Source organism: Sprattus sprattus, assembly GCF_963457725.1.
Source record: "Sprattus sprattus genome assembly, chromosome: 17".
Lineage (NCBI taxonomy): Eukaryota > Metazoa > Chordata > Actinopteri > Clupeiformes > Clupeidae > Sprattus > Sprattus sprattus.
This window is the reverse complement of record NC_137915.1, coordinates 13,627,268-13,650,124: the sequence shown is the minus strand read 5'-3', so window position 1 is coordinate 13,650,124 and position 22,857 is coordinate 13,627,268. Positions and strand designations below refer to the sequence as shown.

The following is a 22,857-nucleotide window of genomic DNA, read 5'->3' as shown; positions in this document are numbered from 1 at the left end:
CGACCACTGCTTTAGCAAATTCACACATGCGCAATAGTATTATACCGGCAGAGGCGAAGAAACTGTGGCCCAAGCAGGGTGGGGGATAAAAGAAACGAATTTGACAGGTCAGTACCCATGAAAAACAATTTGTTGAAGTTAAAATATCGGCTAGTGTTAGAAATATCTACTGGAGAGTACAGAAAATTGGCAATTCGTCGTGTTACATCAAGAGAAGGATGTTAAGTCGATGACGAGATAGCAATAATAGCCCCAGGATTATTTAGCCCGTAGCAAAGACGGTTCAGAACCATAGCTAGCTAACGGTAACGGTAACAAGCTAGACAGGCGCTAAGCTAAGCAATGCTTAAGAGGAAAGCAATGAAGCTCTGAGCTAAAGCTAACTGTGAAGCTAAAGACTGCGTAGAGCTACAAGCAGCTGATTCTCAGGAATATTTTCAGTTAATTAACGTAAGTTTAACCCAGACATTGTCACTTTGGTAAATGACACGATGGTTTGTTTTAGAAATCGAAAATTGGCGAATGTAAATTGTGAACTTGTAAGTGTGGTTTGGTAAGGTTGTACATCGGTGTGTCTTATCCTCTTGATAGCTAGTTGGTTAGCCGACTAACATTAGCATAAGCCTGCTTTACGACGGGTGTCATGTAGCCAGGTAGGACCGACCAAGGCATTTTAACATTGAGAAGCTATATAGCATTGCTAAGATCAGTATGTAAATGTTGATGTAGCATTGTTAATGTTAGCCAGCTAGAAGCTACATGGCGTTGTAGCTAACCAGCTGAAGCTTAGCCAGTGATAGATAAGCATCAGTTCAGCTAAGGGCGTTACACTGTCAACCCGTTAGGTTGCTAATGTTAGCTGATGTCTGTCACTGCGCTCATATTCTCGTATTTTTTGTCTATTAACGGGCTGGTTGTTCGAATAACGGTAGACCTTACATTGTTTACCCGCTGATGTTGGCTAGCGAGGTACCTGACAGTGACTAAATTGATTATGGAATAATCATACAATTAAATAAATTGGCCGGTTTGCTAACTGTTATGTCTGTCTGGATACCCTGTCAGCAGCAGTTAAAAGAAGGAGGCATTGATAGTTAAATACATTACATATTTAGCGATCATACTTCCTCGTAGAATGTTGCAGTTTAGCTCTGTCTACTATTTCAGGAACTTTGCTGAGAAAGGGATGTTGGTTAAACTGTCTCCAGTGAGTGGAATACATATTGCAGAGTCTTTGGACAACAGTGACATATTTGTTCATTCATAGTTCAGTATTAAAGGTCCATTGAGGAATACCTGATTTGGGTTCTGAACTGGCCTGGTTGGTGATGGATTGATGTTGGATGCGTTGTATGGCAATATATTAATGATCATGCCCCAGGATATCACTTAGCATTGGAAGTGTAACCAAATGCACGACCCACTGTGTTTTACATTCGTGCTCATGAACCTTGTTTCATCCATCAGGTTACACCATGAGTCAGGGTAAAGACAATGCGCGACTCAAGAGTTACAAAAACAAGTCCCTCAACACAGACGAAATGCGGCGGAGGAGGGAAGAAGAAGGTCTCCAGCTACGCAAACAGAAAAAAGATGAACAGGTGAAACCATGAGGATTATGATCCTGCATTTTGTATTTGACCTCATTTTTATTCATTCCTGAGCAGACCATTTCTCTGGCCGCACCATATTTATGAGCAAAAGCTCAATTTTTCATGTTTTGTAGTATTGAAGTTCATGAGGCTGTGCTTTTGTTGTCCTGCAGTTGTTCAAGAGAAGGAATGTGGCCACTGTGGAGGAGGATGGAGCGCTGGAAGATGATGGGATGTCGGACAGTGGGTACCTGGAATCCCAGGTCAACAACATGGATCAAATTACAGTGAGAGAGACCATTCTTAAAACAGTACAGCCAGTTCAACAACCGCTACAAAGCAGCCATTTGTGTAAACCATGCAGTGATATTCAAAATCAAAGCGATCACTAGATGAAAGGCCCTTGACAAGCAGATTGCATGCCTGAGTTATCAACACTTCCTGCTTGATGTTCTGATTGTCAGATGGGTTATACATTAATATGACATTCTGACCCCCTGTACTGAGGTTCTGAGTCTCCAGACAGTGATTCTTGGCAAGCACAGTTGAGCATTTGCTTGTCGACAGGGCATACCAATATATATGTCATGTCTTCTCTTTACAGTTATTAAGTTACTTTGATTGGATGTTAATATATGTGTGTGTTACTGAAGTGACTGACATCTCTGTCTGTCTGTGCCTCTCAGGGTGCGGCCATTTCCGAGGATATGACGCAGATGATCTTTTCAAGTTCACCTGAACAGCAGCTGATGGGCACCCAGCGATTCAGGAAGCTCCTATCAAAAGGTAAGTCCACACCCGTACCACTAGTGCTGAATGGGTAGGGCAGAGGTGCTCACAGTAGCAAGCACACATCCACTTTCCAAGTTCAACCCATGGACATGTGACCAGAGGTTTGGAAAGCGCTTTAACGTTCTGCTGATATTTCCATTAATTCACAAGGTAAAAGCACCAGCCAGATTAATCTGTGATGTTTGAATTAGCAGAAGAATGATTCCTTGTGCTCTCATCTAGTGTGGCGATTGCGGCCTGAATATTTGAATTTGATGTTTCTGAAACTTCTACATAATAAAACATTTATGCCAAAGTAATGTTACACTTGTGCTGTATGGGTAGGAGAGGATGCATTTCAGTAGGTCTTCTGAGTAATGCTGTAATTGGAGTCCATAACCTAAGCTATGTAGGGCGTGAGGCTTGGACAAAGCAGAGCTGTTTACATTCAAGATGTTTTATCTCAATTAGAGCCCAACCCTCCCATTGATGAGGTCATCGCCACTTCTGGCGTGGTAGAGCGATTCGTGGAGTTCCTCAAGAGGAGGGAGAACTGCACATTACAGGTACTCAGAATCTCTTGCTCTCACACACAGACAAACACACACACACACTTTTTAGCTGATCAACCTCCCACTCACTCACACACACATTGACACCGTATCTAATCAAGAAATACCAGATGGCGCGTATTGATAAACTAGGGAGTCTGAATGACTTTACTATGCACCGTGTTAAGCAGCACAGTTAATATTTGTTTTGATGATCCAGTTAATTGTAATGCATGTTTTTTGCAGTTTGAAGCTGCGTGGGTACTAACCAACATCGCCTCAGGCACGTCCCACCAGACGCGAGTGGTCATCCAGGCTGGCGCTGTGCCCATCTTCATAGAAATGCTGACCTCAGACTTTGAGGACGTCCAGGAGCAGGTAACTTTGCTGCTTCAACCACAACAGCAACGCATGCATGCACAAATGTACATACACATTTACAATGACAAAACATGCACACAACGGTTCTTTTTATGTTGCAGCCTTTTGCGACAAATCATTTAAATTAATTTTCCCTCATCAATCTACACTCAATACCCCATAATGACAAAGAAAAACATGAATTTAGATTTCTTTTTGTGCAAATGTATTTAAAAAAAGAAAAATAGGTTAACAAAAAAAAGTGACTTTCTGCTATGACGCTTTACATTTAGTTCAGGAGTCTCCCATTTCTCCTGAGCATCTTTGAGCTGTTCCTACACCTTCATTAGAATTTACCTGTGGAAATGATTTGAAAAGGTACACACCTGTTTTTATAAGCTCTCACGACTGACTATGCATATCAGAGCAAAAAACAATCTATGAGGTTGAAGGAAGTGCCTGCAGAGCTCAGAGACAAGATTATGTTGAGGCACAGTTCTGGGTGAAAATATTCTGCTGCAATGAAGACTCCCAAGAGCCCAGCCGTGTCCATAATTCTTTAAAGGAAAGAAGTTTGGAACCACCAGGACTCTTCCTAGAGCTGGCTGTCCAGCTAAACTGAGCAATTAGGTGGAAATGGTAAAGGAGGTGACCAAGAACCCGTTCCCTGAAAATCCAACCTCTCAGAGCTTGAAAGGATCTTCAGGGAAGAACGGTAGATAATCCCCAAATCCAGGTAATGCAAAGCTTGCTGCGTCATACCCAAGACATCCCGAGGCAATAATTGCTACTGAGGGTGCTTGAACTAAGTACTGAGCAAAGAGTCTGAGTACCAATATGATTCAGCTTTTCTATTTGAATATATTTACAAGAATTTCTAAAATCCTATTTTTCATTATGGGGTATTAAGTGATCCATGAGAAGGGGAGGGGGTGGGATTGAAAAAAAATTAAAGGGGTTTTGAAGGGGTCTGAATATTTTCTGAATGCGTTGTACATCCACACATCCACAACAACAATAAGAATACACACATAAACTCTCTCACACACACACACACACACACACACACACACACACACACACACACACACACATGCAGCTAGGTTGTAGGCTAGATGTTGCTTCATTTGAATGCAAATATCTCTGGCAACCTTTCATCTGGAGATGTTGCAAATAACCATGTAATGCAATTACTGAACGATCGTAATGTTATTACTAAGCTTGATGGTCTTCTGATTATGAAACCACCAGACTGCTTTGATCATTAAAATCAAATAAGTGGGTGCTTCAGTCACTGCCCATCTGGTACCCTCACCTGGCAGAGCGCAGATCTTGTGCCTTTGACTCCGAAATGAAAGCATTCTCTTTGATGTCTCTCACAGGCAGTATGGGCTTTGGGGAACATAGCAGGAGACAGCACAGAGTGCAGAGACTTTGTGATAGACTGCAACATCCTTCCCTCTCTTATACAGTAAGTACCTGACCTATAGGGTGTTGTCAACTTTTGTGTTCCTGATGCTCAGCCAGCAGAGGTACCTGGGAAAAAGGATGAAAAATACCAAGGTCATGGGTTTGATACCAATGAACCGCACGTACTTCTTAAAACATACTGTAAGGCACTTTGGATGAAAGCGTTTGCTCAAAGACTAAATGTAACTGAGAGTGTTACAGTGAATGTAAAATGTAGCGTTTTGCTGTTGCCTGCAGATTGTTAGCGAAGCAGAACCGACTTACGATGATGAGGAACGCTGTATGGGCCCTGTCCAACCTGTGCAGAGGCAAAAACCCACCTCCAGATTTCTCAAAGGTAACAAGGCATCACCTATACCACACCTGTGGTGGTCACTTCATGGGACCTATTTACCCTGTGAAACAAAAGTACCGATTGATTAGTGGAATTGAGTTCAGGATTTCTCCTTGCTTTGTCATGGTTTTCCTATTGAGGATTTTGTATTCTAACCCTAATTTTGCATCTTTGTTGAAAATGTGTGTGTGTGTGTGTGTGTCTGTGTCCAGGTGTCTCCGTGCCTCAGTGTCCTCTCGTGGCTATTATTTGTGAATGACACAGACATTCTGGCCGACGCGTGCTGGGCTCTCTCCTACCTGTCAGACGGACCCAATGACAAGATCCAGTCGGTCATCGACTCTGGGGTCTGCCGCAGACTAGTGGAATTGTTGCTGTGAGTACCTACCCGAAGGGCGGGTCTAGACGATTGGAAAGCAAAAATTTGGAAATCAGAGAGAGTCGAGGAACAGGGATAAGAGTAAGAATTTTCTTGGGGGAAGGGTGGATAGTTGAGGTCTGAAAGTTTCTTTACTAATTAGGACTATATGGAGGTGGATGTAGTGGTAGTTGAAATCCTCTGTGTTCAATGTAGGGGTGTTATGTTATGTGTTTAAAGGCCTGTCCTTTCCCCTCTTTGTTCTTAGACACGCGGACTATAAGGTGGTCTCTCCAGCACTGAGGGCAGTGGGGAACATCGTTACAGGAGATGACCTGCAGACACAGGTAGAGACCTCGGTCACGAGCTCTGGTCATTACGCACACTCTACCACAGCAGACAGCAGAACCTCAGTCACGAGTTCTGGTCATTACGCACACTATACCACAGCAGACAGCAGAACCTCGGTCACAAGCTCTGTTCATTACGCACACTATACCACAGCAGGGCGGAGGCGGCTTTTTAGTCCACTTAAGCAAGCGCCAGACTAGCCACTGATGATGATGATGATTAGGGAAATTAAGATAAGCGGTGATCTTAGACAACAGTAAAATCACAGCTGCTATAAGGTAATGTCTCCGTTTAAACAAAATTACTCTGATTAAATGTGTGCACCAAAGAGCAAGTACTAGTGTGCCGATATTAGAAGTACTTTTTTGATTGATTTATACCTTAAGTTCCCCGTGAGTAGAGGATGCTCTGGCAGTATTTGTATCTGATTCTTGTGCAAAATATTAGCGTTTTTAGATGCAGTTTGACAGTAATGCAGTATCACATATATCAGTTTGCTGTGAGAAGCATTTCAAAAGCTGTCAGATTTGTCACTGCACATCAATGGCAAAAGTAAACAAGCCTTGGCAGTGTGATGTTCACCACACATTAATGGCAAACAGATACTTCAATTAACTTAATTTAATGAAGAACACATTTTCTTTATTCTTTATTCTTTATTTCTTATAATTTGTCTGAAACTAGCGACCTACCTAACTTCAGTATTGTCAGACCAAACCTAAAGCAACAACAAATATTGCTAGATGGGGAACTTATCTCATAAAAAAACCTGCGCCTTATTACTTTGCTTCACCTAGGTCAAATGCAATGTATTTTTGTTACAGTATAGTTCTATAACAGTTTGTTCTCACAGTTAAGCTTTCAAATATGTTATAAATTACCTTTGGGGATTTCCATAGGTTTTTCAAACTTGAAAACGTCCAACTACCAATACAGCCCAAAATGTTGATGCCAGGTCCACATCAAAAGTGTACAGTGTGAGAAATACAAACTATTACAGCAACGCAGACTGGCCATCCAATATAGCCGGCAATGAGCAGTGCACAGTGACTAATGCGATCAAGGGGCACCATAGAGTGCGATTTAATCAGCGTTTATGTTTTTAAGATGAATTAATTATAGAAAAATAACATTTTGACATCCCTAAGTGAAATACATGGAGCCTTCTTATGTAAGCTGTAGTACACTCATTCATAGCTAACAGGATACCAGGGACTGTAGACAGGTGGCCGTCTGTGTGCAATGGGTCTTTTAATGAGCACATGGCTGTTGTGTTGGGGCCTGCAGGTGATCCTGAACTGTTCAGCACTGCAGTCTCTCCTCCACCTGCTCACCAGCCCCAAGGAGTCCATCAAGAAGGAGGCATGCTGGACCATCTCCAACATCACTGCAGGGAACCGTGCACAGATACAGGTACGCTCCGCACTGGTTTGTCCCTGTTACTGGGCGGACAAATGATTGTTACTATGAGTCTATTAGGGGAAGTTCTCGCTAATGGGCAGGGTAGTTGCTTTCTAACAATCAAAGAAGCCTTCAGAAACAGTCATTACACAGAAAAAATTACTATGGATTTGTCTGGTTAATTATCACAGTCCTACTTGTGATTTAAATATCTCTGGTTCTTTCTTTCTTTCTTTCTCTCTCTCCCCCTCTCAGCTTGTCATCCAGGCAGGGCTGGTACCCCCACTCATCAGCATCCTGCAGGTAGCTGAGTTTCGCACGAGGAAGGAGGCAGCCTGGGCCATCACCAACGCCACCTCTGGAGGCTCTTCTGAGCAGATCAGGTACAGCACTTGTCTCCCACGCTAGTTAGCTCCAACGTTGCTTTAAATCTCTGACTTTCAGATGAACAAAAAATCGATCAATGATTGACATATGACCGATGTCCTGGGAAGTGCTTGTCCATTGAATTTTAATGATATTGGTCAGTATTTCACTCTCCATAGAGGCATAACATTGTTTTATGTACTTTAGGTGTTGTAGTTGCAAAATTATGGGTGTATGTGTATGTTGATTGTGTATGTGGTATTTATGTGGTCATACCCAGGATCCAAAATCAATTATGAGTTTGAGAAAATGTCCTTAAAATGAATTTGATTTGAAGTTGGTGTTGCCCAAAGTAGGGACTAGGAGCTAAGCAGAGGGCAAAACCCTAGCGATGGAATAGCCCAAGGAAAAAATGCCTCTGGTAGAGACCAAGCACCACGACAGGTGCTGTCTTTCTGGGCACAGGGATGAGCTATGTCTGCTATCTAAGGAACTCCAGTGAGGTACTCGATGAAAAAGCAGGTCCTTAAACGGGGTGACTGCATTAGCCTTCAATATGCTCTGCCTTCTCCGGCATGGGTGGCCCTGTCCTTAAATGAACCCAGACTCCGGGACAGGACCATGAAGAGACGAAACCTCTGTATTAGACAGCTGCGTGTAGTGGTGCACGATTAATGTAGTCGCAGTCGCGATTGCGATGTCCGCCTGCGTGATGGATGCATACTTTATTAATCCTGAGGGTAATGTAGGTCATGATTACATAACTGCAAACAAATCTCTGTCTGTGTGCAGTCTGCTCGTTTTCTACGCCAATGATAAATAGATGACCCATCTGTCTCTGTTTGGGCAGTGGAGCTTGTGCAGTGCATGGTCACATGACTCTCTGGTGTTCAGATCAGAGGGCTGTGCTGCAAAGGGAGTTCAACCTACTTGGATTTGAACTGGGGTTATTAAGGACAGTCAGGGTTGACAAACTCTCATTGGCAAAAATTAGTGTTACACGGTACTATGGGGATTACTTAAACTCTTAACTGGAGTTTTTGCACCCTCGCCTGTGCGTGTTCACCTGTGCCTCTGTATGGAAGTCCAAGAACGAGTGGGCAAAGAATGAGTATACCTACAACAGGAGAGAGATTGTGCCGCTGCTGATTTGGAATGAAGGCCCTCTGCTCCAGCTGCTGTGCCCTGCCTGTGCTGATGAGGGGTTTGGTGCTGTCCCTTTACCTACTGAAGTGTTGGGAAGTTTGCTTCACACAGTCTTATGGTGCCCTGCCTGTGTTTAGACAGAAACAGAAGTGTGCAATGAGTGTGGCATTTTCAATCAGAGGGATGGGATGAGACTGTGAAAAAGCTTATGCCCGGCTTTTTTCGGTAATTGGAAGGTGACTGACAATTGTTCAAACTTTCACAACATGTCAATTGGTCTGAGGATGGGATTTATATTATTATATTATTTATGTTGTTAATCAATCTTACCTTTTGTAAGTACCCCTGCTGAAGTTCATATGTAACCTTAGTCACAAGGCAGAGGCTTCTCTTGTGAAAGCAGCTTTGTGTGTGAAAGTGTCTGCTGAATCACGTGATGTGGGTGTGCACCTTGGAAATTCAATTTTACTTCTTGGCACCGACTCACTGCTTCAATGTTTACCTCAGTAACCTGAATGGCTTCTCTCATACAGTGTGGTGCCCAAATCTTATCACATGACTCGGATGTTCTCATTTAAGTTAGTTATATACTGGGCTGACATGAGCTAAACATCAGCGACCAGGACGCACAATCCTCACCAAAGCATCAGTGAAGTGTGTTCAGGCAGCTGGGAATTGGGAAAGGTCCCATTTGGGAACATCCTGGTTGGTGGGGTTCACATGACAAACAGGCAGTGGTATTGACCGTTAGCTAAGTAGCTTTGCCAGCAGGCTCACATTACATTAGTTACATGAGAACTAGCTGCATGCCGAGGAAACATTTGCGAAAGTAAACTGCATAGTTTAACATCGCAATCACCTGCACATTAACAATGAAGTAACCTTTCACCAGAGACGTTATAAGGAAGGACACAAATCACTGATGGGAAAATGAATGGGGGAAATAGGGGGGAATCCCTAACGCTAAACATGGCGGATTTGTAAATGGAAGCCCTGCCCTGCCCAGTTTTATAAAGATACAATCACATTGTTGGAAAATTACATCCCTTGCATGTTCTGTTTATTTCCACTGTTTCCACAGTAATAGCCGCGCCCTGCTACACGAAGTCAACATGAAGAATTAAGCCTTTTTAGCCTTATTTGAGAAGTTAGGAAGGAAATAGTTATTCACACAAATGACACACACATGCAGTGAATTGTAACTTCCTGTTTCTCCCATCCATAGACACCTGGTGGAAATGGGCTGCATCAACCCCCTGTGTGACCTGCTGACCCTCATGGATTCCAAGATCGTGCAGGTGGCCCTAAACGGCCTTGAGAACATCCTGAGGCTGGGAGAGCTGGAGGCCAAGAGGGGTGGAGGCAGCAACCCATACTGTGGCACCATCGAGGAGGCCTATGGTACGTGTGCAGTCACACACACACAAAACCACACCTGCGTAGTCCTGGTGCACTCTCATACTTGAGGTCTGGTGTTAATGTTCGCTTAATACACACATTGCATCCACACACATACACTAAAAACTCCCTGCTATATGCCTCAACATGCCTCAACATGCACATGCACATGCACACATACACATACACATGTGCACACCCACGCACGCATGTACACATTTCAGCTCAGCCACCATCTAGTTATGCCTGTGAACCAATGCCCTAGTACATACAAACAGATAAGCTATCCCCACTAGCTGTGTGGTGTTACACTGTTTAACTTTCAAAATGAATGTTTAAAAAGCCACGACTCTCCCCTCATGAACTCTGGTTATCTTCCACAGGCCTGGACAAACTGGAGTTTCTGCAGCACCACGAGAACCAGGAGATCTACAAGAAGGCCTTCGATCTGATCGAGCACTACTTCAGCACGGAGGACGAGGACCCAGCTTTGGCCCCCGCCGTGGACCTGCAGCAGCAGCAGTTCCTCTTCCAACAGCATGAGGCGCCCATGGAGGGCTTCCAGCTCTAACCCCAAACCCCCCAACCCTTACCTGACGCTCACCATCCCCCCTCTCCGAAAACCTTGTCAGCAGAGAGAATGATTTAATAATTATCATGATTATTAATGATTATACAGAGTGTGATATTCCAGGAGCTGTTTCTCTCTGCTGCTCCTGCTGTCTTGACGTCTGCGAGTTCTGATGTACTGACTGCGCGCTTGTTGTTTATCATGCGCTGAGCTTTCTCCTCCGCGCCCCCCAACCTTCTCAACCCCCTCAGTCCAACATTACAGTAACCCAGTCTACGTAATGGAACCCTTGTCCCCAACTTTCCCATTCAGACCCCATATCATAACAGCTTACAAACAAACAAGCCACTCTACCAGAGTAACACCGCCCCTTCCTGCAACCCCATTAGGAAGTCCCCATGGCCTTCCCCGAACCGAAAAGTCCCCAATCTTGTAAGCCGCTGGTAGTGAACCTTCCCGTCAGACTTTGAAACTGCAATACTGACTCCCTGAAACAGGCGAGACTCTGGTCACATCCCATCCCCTACCCTCCCGGGCTGAGATCGCATCTGCTGACACAGACAGATAGACAGACAGACAGACCAACCAACAAACGAGGACAAACACACACACAAACACAGGACTGACCGTGCGGCTGTGTGATGGCGTGATCTGCGTCTCCGCGGGACCCACGATTCCCTGAGCAGCTCAACTTTAGTGGCGAAAAAACAACGGCCAGTTTCAACCCCCAACGACTGAAAGTCTTCTCCTGAAGGCGACGCACTTTTATCTGAAAGAGATGTTTTATTGCTCTTTTTTTTTGTTCCCACTGTCGACACTTCCCAAAGCTGCCGGCAGCCGGTGGTCTGTGATGCACAGACTGTAGCAGCTTTTATTTCATACTTCCGACAGTGAGACTTGCGGAGTACGGACTGTGACTGACGATGCCATCTGAGTATCTTTGTGCTCGGAAATATATCATGCATTCCTACAAGCGACAGGACGACAGGAAATCCTGCAGCAATGGCTCCAACCCAACATGCATGGGCCAGCCTTTCTCCTCTCAAGCAACATTCTAGAAGGCACCTTTGGAATTATCGGGGTTGGAGTCTTCCCTTGGACTTAGGCCATTGGATGAAAAACAAACAAACAAAAAAAAAACTCTTAAATGAATCTTGATCCTGCACCTCCGTGAGGATCAGACCGGAGAGACTTAAAACTGGACAGTTTTGGTTTCCTTTCCAGTACCATCATCAGCAGCATCTTCATCAGCACTTTACCTTCAGGACTGATACCAGGACATTAGAATGAATACACACACACACACACACACACAAACCAACACACACCAACACCAACACCAACTCAGTCCTCTACCCTCTGGCAAAGCTCTGTCCCTCAGGCTGAAGAAGTGTGACCCAGAGCTTTGGTGTTTCCCCTTTTCCATGACATCGGCCCACAGTGCAAAGCAGGCACTGATCATGGGACTTTGATTCTCAAAAGAATAATGGAGAACACTAAATATTTATGGGCAAGATTGTTTGTAAAAAGCTTGCCCCCCTCTCTCCCCCCCCCCCCCCATCCCCTAAAATGTATTCATTTTTCAATCAGACTCTTGGAAAATGTCAAGGATTGACCCCGGCAGGACACATTTTCCATATAAATATATATGTGTGTGTGCGCGTGTGTGTGCATTTTATTTTTAGATCATTGTGAATCTAAGACAGACATGAAACGTAAAAAGAAAAAACGATGATGAAAATGGAAACACTCCTAAAAAAAAAAAAATCTCTACTTTTTTGGGGGGGGGTAGAATCTGTCTTTAGTATACCGAAGGTGCCATAATTCCTCATTCAGAAATCGAGGTGGAAAAAATAAATAAAAATAACAGAACTGAGATAATTCTAAATGACTTGAAAATAAAAAAAAAAATACTGATGATTTAATAGCTAAAGAAGCTGTAAGATTGTTTACCAAGTTTTTTTTTTTTTAAATGTTCTCCAGTGAGATAACCAGCTCTTCATGTTCAATACTGCTGTTTCATTGAGTTGTGTATCTGTTCTCTGTTAGACCGTTTGCATAAATGCCATTTCATGGAGCCTCTGTGTTTGGGTCGTGGTCTTACTGCAGTGTGTCTGAGATCTCACAAAGGTAGATCCAGTAATTCTGTTGGTCCTAACTGGAATTATTCTGTGACTTTTATAGCAACACAGCTCTGAGGTCAGCATTAGATTTCAGTATTTACATACTCCAATGTGCACACACATACTCACTTTCATATTTTAATGTCAGGTTTTGTTAAACTTATCATTGTAGAGTTCTGGTTGGTCTGACTTCAAGTCTATTCCATATTCATGGTAACACCCTCTAAACTGAACAGTCATTCCATGCCCTTATAAGGAGCTGGCGGGGCGTGTATGTATGCAAATCAAGGTGTACGAAAACATGCCTCCAATTTAAGAATCTTCATTTGGGGGAGCACAGCTGAGAACACTTTGGCTGTGTAAGAAACCATTTCCAGGCGTTCATGAATCCAGTGAAGATCTTTTCTTACGTTGGTCCTTCGAAGTTCGGAATAAGATATTTAAAGGCACAATATGCAACAATTATGCTTCAGGATTAGGGTTAGGATAAGCAGTTTAACCTTAAAATAACAGCTTTAAAAAAATTGGGGCGCTACAATGACTTTTAATATGGAGAATTGCTTCTGTGCCAATGGCATAGCAGGGTCGATAGGCATATAACTGCGCTCTGTAGTTTTGCCTGCCGATGCCCGCCGACCTGACTTTGATTACCTTCTGCCGATCTAGTAAGTAGCTTATTTGCCGTCTTGCTTAGTCTTGTGTTGCACATGATTGATGTTTGACTGTGTAAGGACAGTCGTTGAGTAATTAGTTTGTCATAATGTCAAAGTCAGCACATTTCAAGAGATTTCGTTAGTTTTAGCTGCTAGCATACCTTTAGCGAATAGCTATTAATCCTTAATGCGCCTTTAAGAAGACACTTAAGAATATGTGGAATAAGGCCCATTGCCCAGTTTGTAATTTTAATGGCAGTGCAAACACTTTGAAAAAAAGGGCAGCTAGTGCTCTTAAAGGATTGATTGCAATGACAAATACTTTCCCAGCTCTTAGTCAGTATCAACACTATAACCAGAAATTCTACCCAGTGCCACCATCAGCCTCAACCAGATGATGTGTGAAATGCAATATATAACAGCTTAAAGGAAGAACATATCTTCAGGTGGTACCACTGGGTCCTACAAAGCAGACGGTAGTCATATTAAGGGGCAGATCACTTCCTTATTTAATACATCTCTTTTAAAACAGAAGCATGGTTTGATAGAAGCCATTTTGGCAGAGAAATATCTTGGAGACAAGCTGAATTTCTACATATCTGGCAGCTAAAAATGACCACTCAATTATATTTCTATGCGCTCAGCACTGACGTCTTGCCTCTAGCAGAAGGATATATGTTGGAACCCGCAAAGATCCAATCGCGTGAAGCCCTAAACAGAACTGGACTTGGTGCCTACTCTGGTCCTGATGCAGGGCTGCACTACCTACAAGTTACAGACAGGGGGCACAACAGAAAGTCCAGAGGTGAGGTATCCAGAGAAGTGAGGATGTGGGTAGTGGAGTTTTACTCCACCATGTCCCTCACTGGGCTTTTACAGTGACTAGACCGGCTGTGCTAGCTGCTGCTGCCGCAGCCTCCGCCGCTGCTGCCTCCCTCTCCCGCTGGCCCTCCTCCTTCCAGCGGGCCTTCTTCTCCAAGTTCTGGGCGATGAGCGATTCATGGTTTTTCACGCCCTAGGGTAGCAGAGTGACTCAGTTACATACGTATGATGATACAGGTTGGTATTTCAACACGTGAAGCATCTCGAAGGAGCTCAGTCCTTGCGATCGTTTGACCAACTGAGTTTGGTAATGGGCCTCTCTTGAGTGCCCCATGTACACAAACTACAACTCAATTAACAGGATCTGGTGTTTGATAATTTGATACTACTAGGAAGAAATCTCTAAATGACAAAATGTCAAATCCATCAAAATAATATATACAGTACTGTGCAAAATTTTTAGGCAGGTGTGAAAAAATGCTGTAAACTAAGAATGCTTTCAAAAATGGAAGTGTTAACAGTTTATTTTCGTCAATTCTTCATAAATTAACAAAATGCAGTGAAAGAACAGAAGAAAATTCTAAATGAAATCAATATTTGGTGTGACCACCCTTTGCCTTCAAAATAGCATCAATTCTTCCAGATACACTTGTGCACAGTTTTTGAAGGAACTCGGCTGGTAAGTTGTTCCAAACATCTTGGAGAACTAACCACAGATCTTCTGTGGATGTAGGCTTCCTAGAATTATTCTGTCTCTTCATGTAAACCCAGACAGACTCGATGATGTAGAGATCAGGGCTCTGTGGGGGTCATACCATCACTTGCAGGACTTTCTGTTCTTCTTTAAGCTGAAGATAGTTGTTAATGACATTGGCTGTATGTTTGGGGTTATGTTCCTGCTGCAGAATACATTTGGTGCCAATCATACGCCTCCCTGATGGTATTGCATGATGGATTAGTATCTGCCTGTATTTCTCAGCATTGAGGACACCATTCATCCTGACCAAATCTCCAACTCCACTTGCAGAAATGCAGCCCCAAACTGGAAAGGAACCTCTACCATGCTTCACTGTTGCCTGCAGACTCTCATTATTGTACCTCTCTCCAGCCCTTCGGCGAACAAACTGCCTTCTTCTACAGCCAAATATTTCTAATTTTGACTCATCAGTCCAGAGCACCTTCTGCCATGTTTCTGCACCCCAGTTTCTATGTTTTCGTGCTTAGTTCAGTCACTTGGCCTTGTTTCCTTGTCGGGGTAGAGCTTTTTGGCTGCAACTCTTCCATGAAGACCACTTCTGGCCAGACTTCCCCGGACAGTAAATGTCTGTACCTGGGTACCACTGGTTTCTGCCAGTTCTGAGCTGATGCCACTGCTTGAAATCTTCTGATTTCGAAGGTAAATAAGCTTAATGTGTTTTTCATCAGCTGCATTAAGTTTCCTTGGCTGACCACTGCGTCTACGATCCTCAACGTCTTCTTCAAAAGAGCTTGAACTGCACATTTTGAAACCCCTGTCTGCTTTGAAATCTTTGTCTGGGAGAGACCCTGCTGATGCAGTAGAACTACGTTGTGTCTTGTTGCTGTGCTCAGTCTTACCATGTAAATGGATAAAAAATAAACATTTATTGTTTACATTTTTCAAAGCATTCTTAGTTCATAGCATTTTTTCACACCTGCCTAAAACTTTTGCACAGTACTGTATATATATATATTAAGGTCATTTAAGACTGTCTGCTAAATGAATAAATGTAAATGGAACACTGAAATGTCAATTAGGCTGACATTTGTGATTTAGGCAGAATCATTCTCACCCGTTTGCCCAGGAAAACCATGACCAAGCAAGCTGCAATGGTTGTAGCCATCATCCCGTACGCGACTTTGACACGCATTTTGTTCCTGGCAGCATCAAGCATCTCAAACCTAAAGAACAAAAGGTATTTCCATTGAGCTGAACATCCAAAAAGCCATGATTCATGTGATAGATAAAACTGAATAAACTGACACTTAATGGCACTTTTGTTGTGCTAAAACAGTGGTTCCCAAACTTTTTACAGTCGCGTACCCCTTCCGACATTCAATCTCCATCATTTTTTTTCATGTTTGTAACCGCCCCCCCCAGATGAAAACCAAGATTTGCCGGAAAAACACAAACGAACAGTGTTTAACTATAAGAACATAAATAAACTAAACAGTGTGCAGAAATGTGTGCATTGAATTTGAAAAGGGGGCGTGGCCGATCAGAGTTCAGCCAGAAATAATCACCACAGGTTAATGAGACGGGTGTGCTTGAGAGGATGCACATAGTTTTGCAATGTCTGGCTGAATTTGAGAAAATCTTAAATCGACTTCTACACAGTCTATGCTTGTATTTACTTTTCATGCTCGTCAGAGCTGAGAACCCTGTCTAACATAAATATGTGGTGGCAAAGGGCATCAAAGTCTTGACAGCGCATTTGGACACTGTCATATCTGAAAAAAAAATCATGCAACGACGGAAAGACCTCCGTTTTGTTGTTGTTCATGCTGTCTACCCAGAGCTTCGACTTCTTTATCATAGCCTCAATTTTATCTCGTACATTGAATACGGTTGCGGAGACCTCCTGTAATCCAAGATTAAATTCATTCAGACGAGAACAAATATCACCCAGATAAGCTAGTCGTGTAAGAAACTCGTCATTTTGCAAATAATGTGAAAGGTGAAAATTGTGGTCAGTAAAGAACATTTTAAGCTCAACTTTCAATTCAAAGAAACGAGTCAATACTTCGCCCCTTGACAAACAGCCCAAGATGGTGTGCAGTAATCGCGTCGTATGGTCGCTGCCCATTTCACTGCATAATGCAGTAAATATGCAAGAGTTCAGGTGCCTGGCTTTAACAAAGTTCACCTATTTTACTGTAGTGTCTAAAACGTCCTTTAAGCTGACAGGCATTCCCTTGGCAGCAAGAGCCTCTCGGTGTATGCTGCAGTGTACCCACCCTGCTTACAGGCGCGTTACCCCACTCTGTCTCCCCGTCCTTCCTGAAGGCCTATCTATTTTTCGCTGTGTAATTATTTTGCTAAATATGGGTATACATGAGTTTTTGGGCAATGCGACTTGGTTATTCAGACTCTTTAAGATTTCATGTCAGTTTGATTTTTGATTTTTATTTTTTCACACAAATCAAATTTCCCCCCGCGTAACCCCCTGAACCACTTTGCGTACCCCTGGGGGTGCCCGTACCCCAGTTTGGGAACCGATGTGCTAAAAGATTGATGGAGACTCAGACTGAGTATGATCAGTCAAGAAACAGGTTTAATCTTATACAGTGATGCGCATCAAGGGAGATGAATATAAGATTCATTGGATTATTGATTATTGCCAATAATTATTAACTCCTTAATTTAGATTTTTCAACTCCTTTTACACCGTGGACATGAAATACATGTGTGCTACTCTCTGTGAAGTCTCCAGGGTTGTCCTGTTCTTGGAACACTCCCCAGATAATCAGATATTACAGCAATTAATGTCAGAGACCTGCTTTGAACCCTTCGGACAAGGGTTTCAAGTTGCGCCAGCAGGCAACATGTAATGCTGTCATTATATCACTCCAACCAACGAGTCTGGTTCTATGGCGGTCCGGATGATGGTGATCCCAAATGTAAACAGGAAATGGTCACTTACGAAACAGTCTCGGGAATCTGCTCCTTGGTCTTGAAGCGGCCTGTCCATATGAGCATCTTCTTGTCAAAATCGGACGGCCGATACCCAGGCAGTTTGAAGCCTAGATGTGATGCTGGGTGGAATAAGCCACATACAGATAAATGATTGGGTAAATATCACACATCACACATATTCCTGGTCTGGGTATAAATATATTGTAAGCATGTGTATGAAGAATTCTTATTTCACACGCTCTTTAAGAACTATGACCCAAGTGTCCAGTGGGAAAAGTGTGAACCTTACCCTTGTTTATACAACAGGGACAGACATCCTCAACACACAACCATGCCAAAACACACACACTCATTGGAAGACCCAAAACGTATTTGAAGAAATCTTTCGGCATTTTGATTCGGATAATAATGATAAAATGTATTATTTAACCTGTGACACTCGTTCTTGATACACAGCAGTAAAGCATCACTAGTAAGCCTTCTACTAACATTGCAATCTATTTGAAATTAAGTGGATTAGGTTCGAACACTATTCGGGCTATTTCTAGGAATGGATGACATTGGCGTGATACATGCTCCAAGATCATGTCCCAGGTAGACGTGAGGAACTTACTTTTCTGTGCTGCTACGGCGGGCTTCCCTTCTGTGGCACCCTCCAAAGGTTTGTTACACATTCTTCTCTTACAAGTAGCATCAACAGTCTGACGACGCCATTGCGCTGCAAAACAGTGCGTCATGATGACAAATACGCGTGTCATTTCCGAGCGAATTACAAAGATGACTTTGCAATATTAAGAAGTCACCATCCTAAGAAACACGAAGAAAGAAAGTCTACTGGATAGCACTAGATGTTAACATACAATGTGCCCTCGGATATGCTTTTCTAGATATATTCTATACGAATAGTTATTTGTTTATAATGGAAACATCTGAAACTCTGTGAGTTTGCCATCATAACTACCCAGATTAGGCTACCTAACCAGGTGTGACAAAGCACGTGTGAATGAATCAATCAATAAATGTGTCAATACATGGGAACAGGTCATTGAATGGAACGAGGCCAAATGGGTGTGTCGACCACTAGACAACTATGAAAAAGTATTCACGAAGTAAAGCAATCCGACACCAATGCTCCACATACAGTCCTCTAAAGTCACCCCTTAGTTTTCAACATACGTTCACTCACGTTAGCTCACTAGCCAGCTTCAACCTGTGTCCAAAACAAAGACACTCTGTACTCACCCAATAAAGTGCCAAGAGGACGAGATCTAACGAGCGAATTGAACATCATGATTAAAGATTGGTGTCGAGAAGTTGTGGCGACGAGTGTGCTTAGGTTTCTTAAGCCATGAAGCTGTTTAAAATGAATGTTACAATCGCGTAGGTTTGACTACTTCTGCTGGTGAAAGTCAACTAGCAGCCAGCACAGAACAGTTTCCTACATAACAAACGTAACAGCGGTTGGAGGACCCATGTGACAAACGCAGCGAATTGGATGCGCCTGTCTCAGATAAAGCTATTACATAAAATCATACTTTGACATGTATGTAAAGCTGAATTATTCCAAGATTAAAGATTGTAAAGACGTGCGTGCTTCACTCTTTTAATGCTTTTGTTGTCTGCAGAAAACATGCATACATTTACGTTTAACTTAGTACCTGAGAAGAGGATCATCAAAATGTTAAACTCTGGCTTATTGTACATATATTACCAAATTAAAATTGAAAAGTTAAAAGAACAAGGTTAGTCATAATGTTGTTGTAAAGGTGTTTGCACTCAGCGGTATGAATTTAATTGATTCCTTAGCCTTGTGAGCAGTGACACAACTAGTCTTAAATCAATACATAATGAATCGTCATTCACTAAAGGTAACTTATGCGGCACTATGTAAAATAACATAAAACGTTTGTATTCAGGCAATCGCTAGGGCAGGTATAATACTTGATGAGCGCTTGGACCCTTCAGACCAATATGGCGGCGCCCGGTGGTACACTTAACTGTGAGGACTTTTCAATGTTTCAGGTAAGGGTACACCAAGCAGTATTATCAACCGTACTGGGAAGAGAAAATGGTTGTACTTTTCATATTGAAACATATTGTGACAAATCTTCTGGCGTGTTATTTTGTTGCATAACGCGGCTGTGCAGAATGAGTGACCCTCACTAGTCGAAGAGTAGCCTAACTTAGCTAAATGGTTTCAGTCATTGGGATCAATGTGCACTGTTTGACCAAATACGTGATTAACCATGTTTACTTACGAGGTAAATCTACACCAAGGAAACGACGGTTATTGTCGCTCCTCGAACTAGCATACTATACTATATTGACTATGGATCATGTGTAGCATTGCTACCTTTAATCAAGCTATCCTTTTCAGATAGAACATTGCTTATGACATTTGAATAATAATAGAACCATGCAGTTTCCTAATTGTTAAAGCACATTTAGTTATCACAACTGGCATACTAGTGTTTTTAATGTACCATACCATACCATTCCTATATCAAAATAATGACATGTAATAAGTTTGATTCCCCCCCCCCCCCCTTTTCCAACAGGAAGTCCTGAAAGCTATGCGTACCCAAGATGACCGGATTGTCCATACGCTCAACACCACCGTGCCCACTGCATCTTTTTCTGGCAAAGTGGATGCCGCCCAGACATGCAAAGTTCTTTATGAATCTGTGTGTGATGGTCTCTTTGATATGTGTGTCTGTCTGTCTGTCTGTCTGTCTGTCTGTCTGTCTGTCTGTCTGTCTGTCTGTCTTTCTGTCTTTCTGTCTGTCTGTCTGAGAGAGCAAGAGATTATCTAGGTTAGTGTAAGGTTAAGGTTGGACTTAACATTCTTGAATGGTTTACGGTCTGTGACATCTATACCTTGACTGTGATGTCTCTCTTATCTGATCCTAAGCAATCTTAACATGCCTCCTACTGTCACAGAAAACCTGGCAAATATACATTTACAAAACCCAATTATAAAAATACTGGTTTGCAGTGTTTTTCTTAAACGTATGGATATAACTAAGAGCATATTACCTTTGTATGAAGTGTATACACATCATGTTTATACATAGATACAGGGTTATAAGAGACAAATGGGAATGCGTTCTTGTTATCCTGTGTTTTTGGGCCTGCCAGAATGATTTTTGCAAAGGATATTTATCTTTGAACACTGTCAGTATGTGCAGACGTATGTGCTGAGTGTTTGTGTATGTATATGTGTGAGAGGGTTTAATGCTCTGTCACAGATCGTTCAATTATTTCTGTCCTGGATATGTGCACAATGTAATTTTTTGTCCTTCTCAACTTTGTATGTTTCAGCTAATAGAGGCCCATACCAGCAGAGGCAAGGCCATAAAGGGCTGCATAGCAGAGACATCAGCTGTAGTGGGAAGACTACGGGAAGAGAGGGTGAAGGACAGTGATAACGTGTCACTCATAAAGCAACTCAGGAAAGAGCAGACCAAGGTAGTTCCTTTAAGTTGCCTCTAGAGGGCAGCGTGAATTGTTTTGATAATTTCTACAATGGCAGAAACTTGGGAAAAGGCCTTACGTTAAAGTGCTTCATGCAATGTTACATTGTCATGTATTTTAGCAGAGTAATTGTTATACTGTATTTTCGGATGAGTGTGTCATTTAATGAAAAGAGATTTTGTGAAAGTAGTTTCAGTCTTCCCTTTGAGATGTAAAAGTGATTTAATTCTATTTGCAGTTAAAACTGATGCAATCTGAACTGAATGTTGAAGAAGTTGTCAATGACCGAAGTATGAAGGTAAGAATGACCATAACCTCAGAGCTCTGCTACGTTGACATCAGTCTCATAAGGCCATTATTCACTACCACTTCATTACCATGTATCAGTTCTCATAAAGTCCCACTTGCAGCTGTTGCACTCCAAAGTAAGTGGGAGGATAACGTCATGTAAACACAAAAAACAGCTGATTTGATGCGAAAACTTGAAAAGCACTACAAGAACAGTTATAATAGTATAAGTAGATGCCTATTTATAATATTTCATAACTGATATTTGCATGTTTCCTTCGGAATGTGTAGCCTTTCTGTGTAGTGGTTGCCGTTTGTAATCCACTTTTATTACCGTCTTTGTTGTGCGTTGGCTTTTCCCTGTGGCGATCTCTTTATGAGCATGAAAAGTGGGGTGGAGTGGACAGAAGGGAGGGGACTTGGGAACAGAATGAGATTGGGCCGCTACGCCCACAGCTTTTCATCTGCTTTGAACACCACTTTTACAAGGTGTTGGACTAGTTCAGGCGGTTGAAACTCGATGGACCAGACATGTGTTCTAACATGCATCTTCTTTGGAGAGGCTACAGTAGTGCCTTATGGGTCCTTGAGGGGGTGTGTAACCTCTTGTTATTTTCACAGGTTTTCAATGAAAGGTGCCGGATCCACTACACCCCTTCCAAGATCCAGTGAAGATGACCTTCTCTGGTTGGATGAGGGGAACTACTTGCAGGTCCATACGTTTTGGCTGTGGACCAGAACTTGAGTCAAGCTGTGACACAAGGCCTCAAAGACCTCTGACCTCTAGGCCGTCCACACCCCTCGCCCCTCACTAACTGCCACCGCCGCTGGTTATTGTTGTGGTGTCTCAGAGATCAGGCACCTGTAGTCAACTGCCTCGGTTTCTTTTCTTACTCAGAAAATGTACAAAATGGATTTTTTTAAACAAAGAAATGTTTTCCAGTGGCAGTTCGTTGTCTGTGGTTGATTTGAAAATGCGTGGGGTTTACGAACAAGTACTTGTGCATTGTTCAATACATAAAGCGGAACATATATATTCTTTACACACGAAACACACCCTTATTTACAGTCTCGTCTGGGCTCTCTGCTCCTTTCACAGCCATTCATGCTGCCCCCTCTTCCGTTGAGGATCTACTAAAAAGCGGGGCTGATCCTGGAGGGTCTGAGCTGACA

At 42.7% G+C, this 22,857-nt stretch overlaps 3 protein-coding genes across 3 annotated transcripts; 2 read left to right on the top strand and 1 right to left on the bottom strand.

Annotated features, from left to right (window-relative positions):
* The first annotated feature begins 42 nt into the window (after positions 1-42).
* On the top strand, positions 43-12,747 carry kpna1 (karyopherin alpha 1 (importin alpha 5)). Its single transcript, XM_080854673.1, has 14 exons — positions 43-107; positions 1,468-1,601; positions 1,766-1,879; positions 2,279-2,378; positions 2,835-2,929; positions 3,161-3,292; positions 4,657-4,745; positions 4,982-5,081; positions 5,291-5,454; positions 5,705-5,783; positions 7,075-7,200; positions 7,444-7,571; positions 9,926-10,101; positions 10,482-12,747. Exons 2-14 carry the CDS (start codon positions 1,476-1,478, stop codon positions 10,667-10,669), a joined length of 1,617 nt encoding a protein of 538 aa, XP_080710799.1. The 5' UTR covers positions 43-107; positions 1,468-1,475; the 3' UTR covers positions 10,670-12,747.
* A 1,183-nt stretch (positions 12,748-13,930) lies between these two features.
* Positions 13,931-19,355, bottom strand: fam162a (family with sequence similarity 162 member A). The gene is made up of 5 exons (XM_080854897.1): positions 19,165-19,355; positions 18,536-18,640; positions 17,930-18,041; positions 16,079-16,187; positions 13,931-14,460 (listed from the first exon to the last, which is right to left on the bottom strand). The coding sequence occupies exons 1-5, from the start codon at positions 19,211-19,213 to the stop codon at positions 14,308-14,310; spliced, it is 528 nt and encodes a 175-aa protein (XP_080711023.1). The 5' UTR covers positions 19,214-19,355; the 3' UTR covers positions 13,931-14,307.
* Positions 19,356-19,866: 511 nt separating this feature from the next.
* Positions 19,867-22,629, top strand: mix23 (mitochondrial matrix import factor 23; the record flags this gene model as incomplete). The annotated part of the gene is made up of 5 exons (XM_080854735.1): positions 19,867-19,944; positions 20,481-20,606; positions 21,244-21,390; positions 21,635-21,694; positions 22,306-22,629. 5 exons carry the CDS (start codon positions 19,867-19,869, stop codon positions 22,354-22,356), a joined length of 462 nt encoding a protein of 153 aa, XP_080710861.1. The 3' UTR covers positions 22,357-22,629.
* Positions 22,630-22,857: the final 228 nt, after the last annotated feature.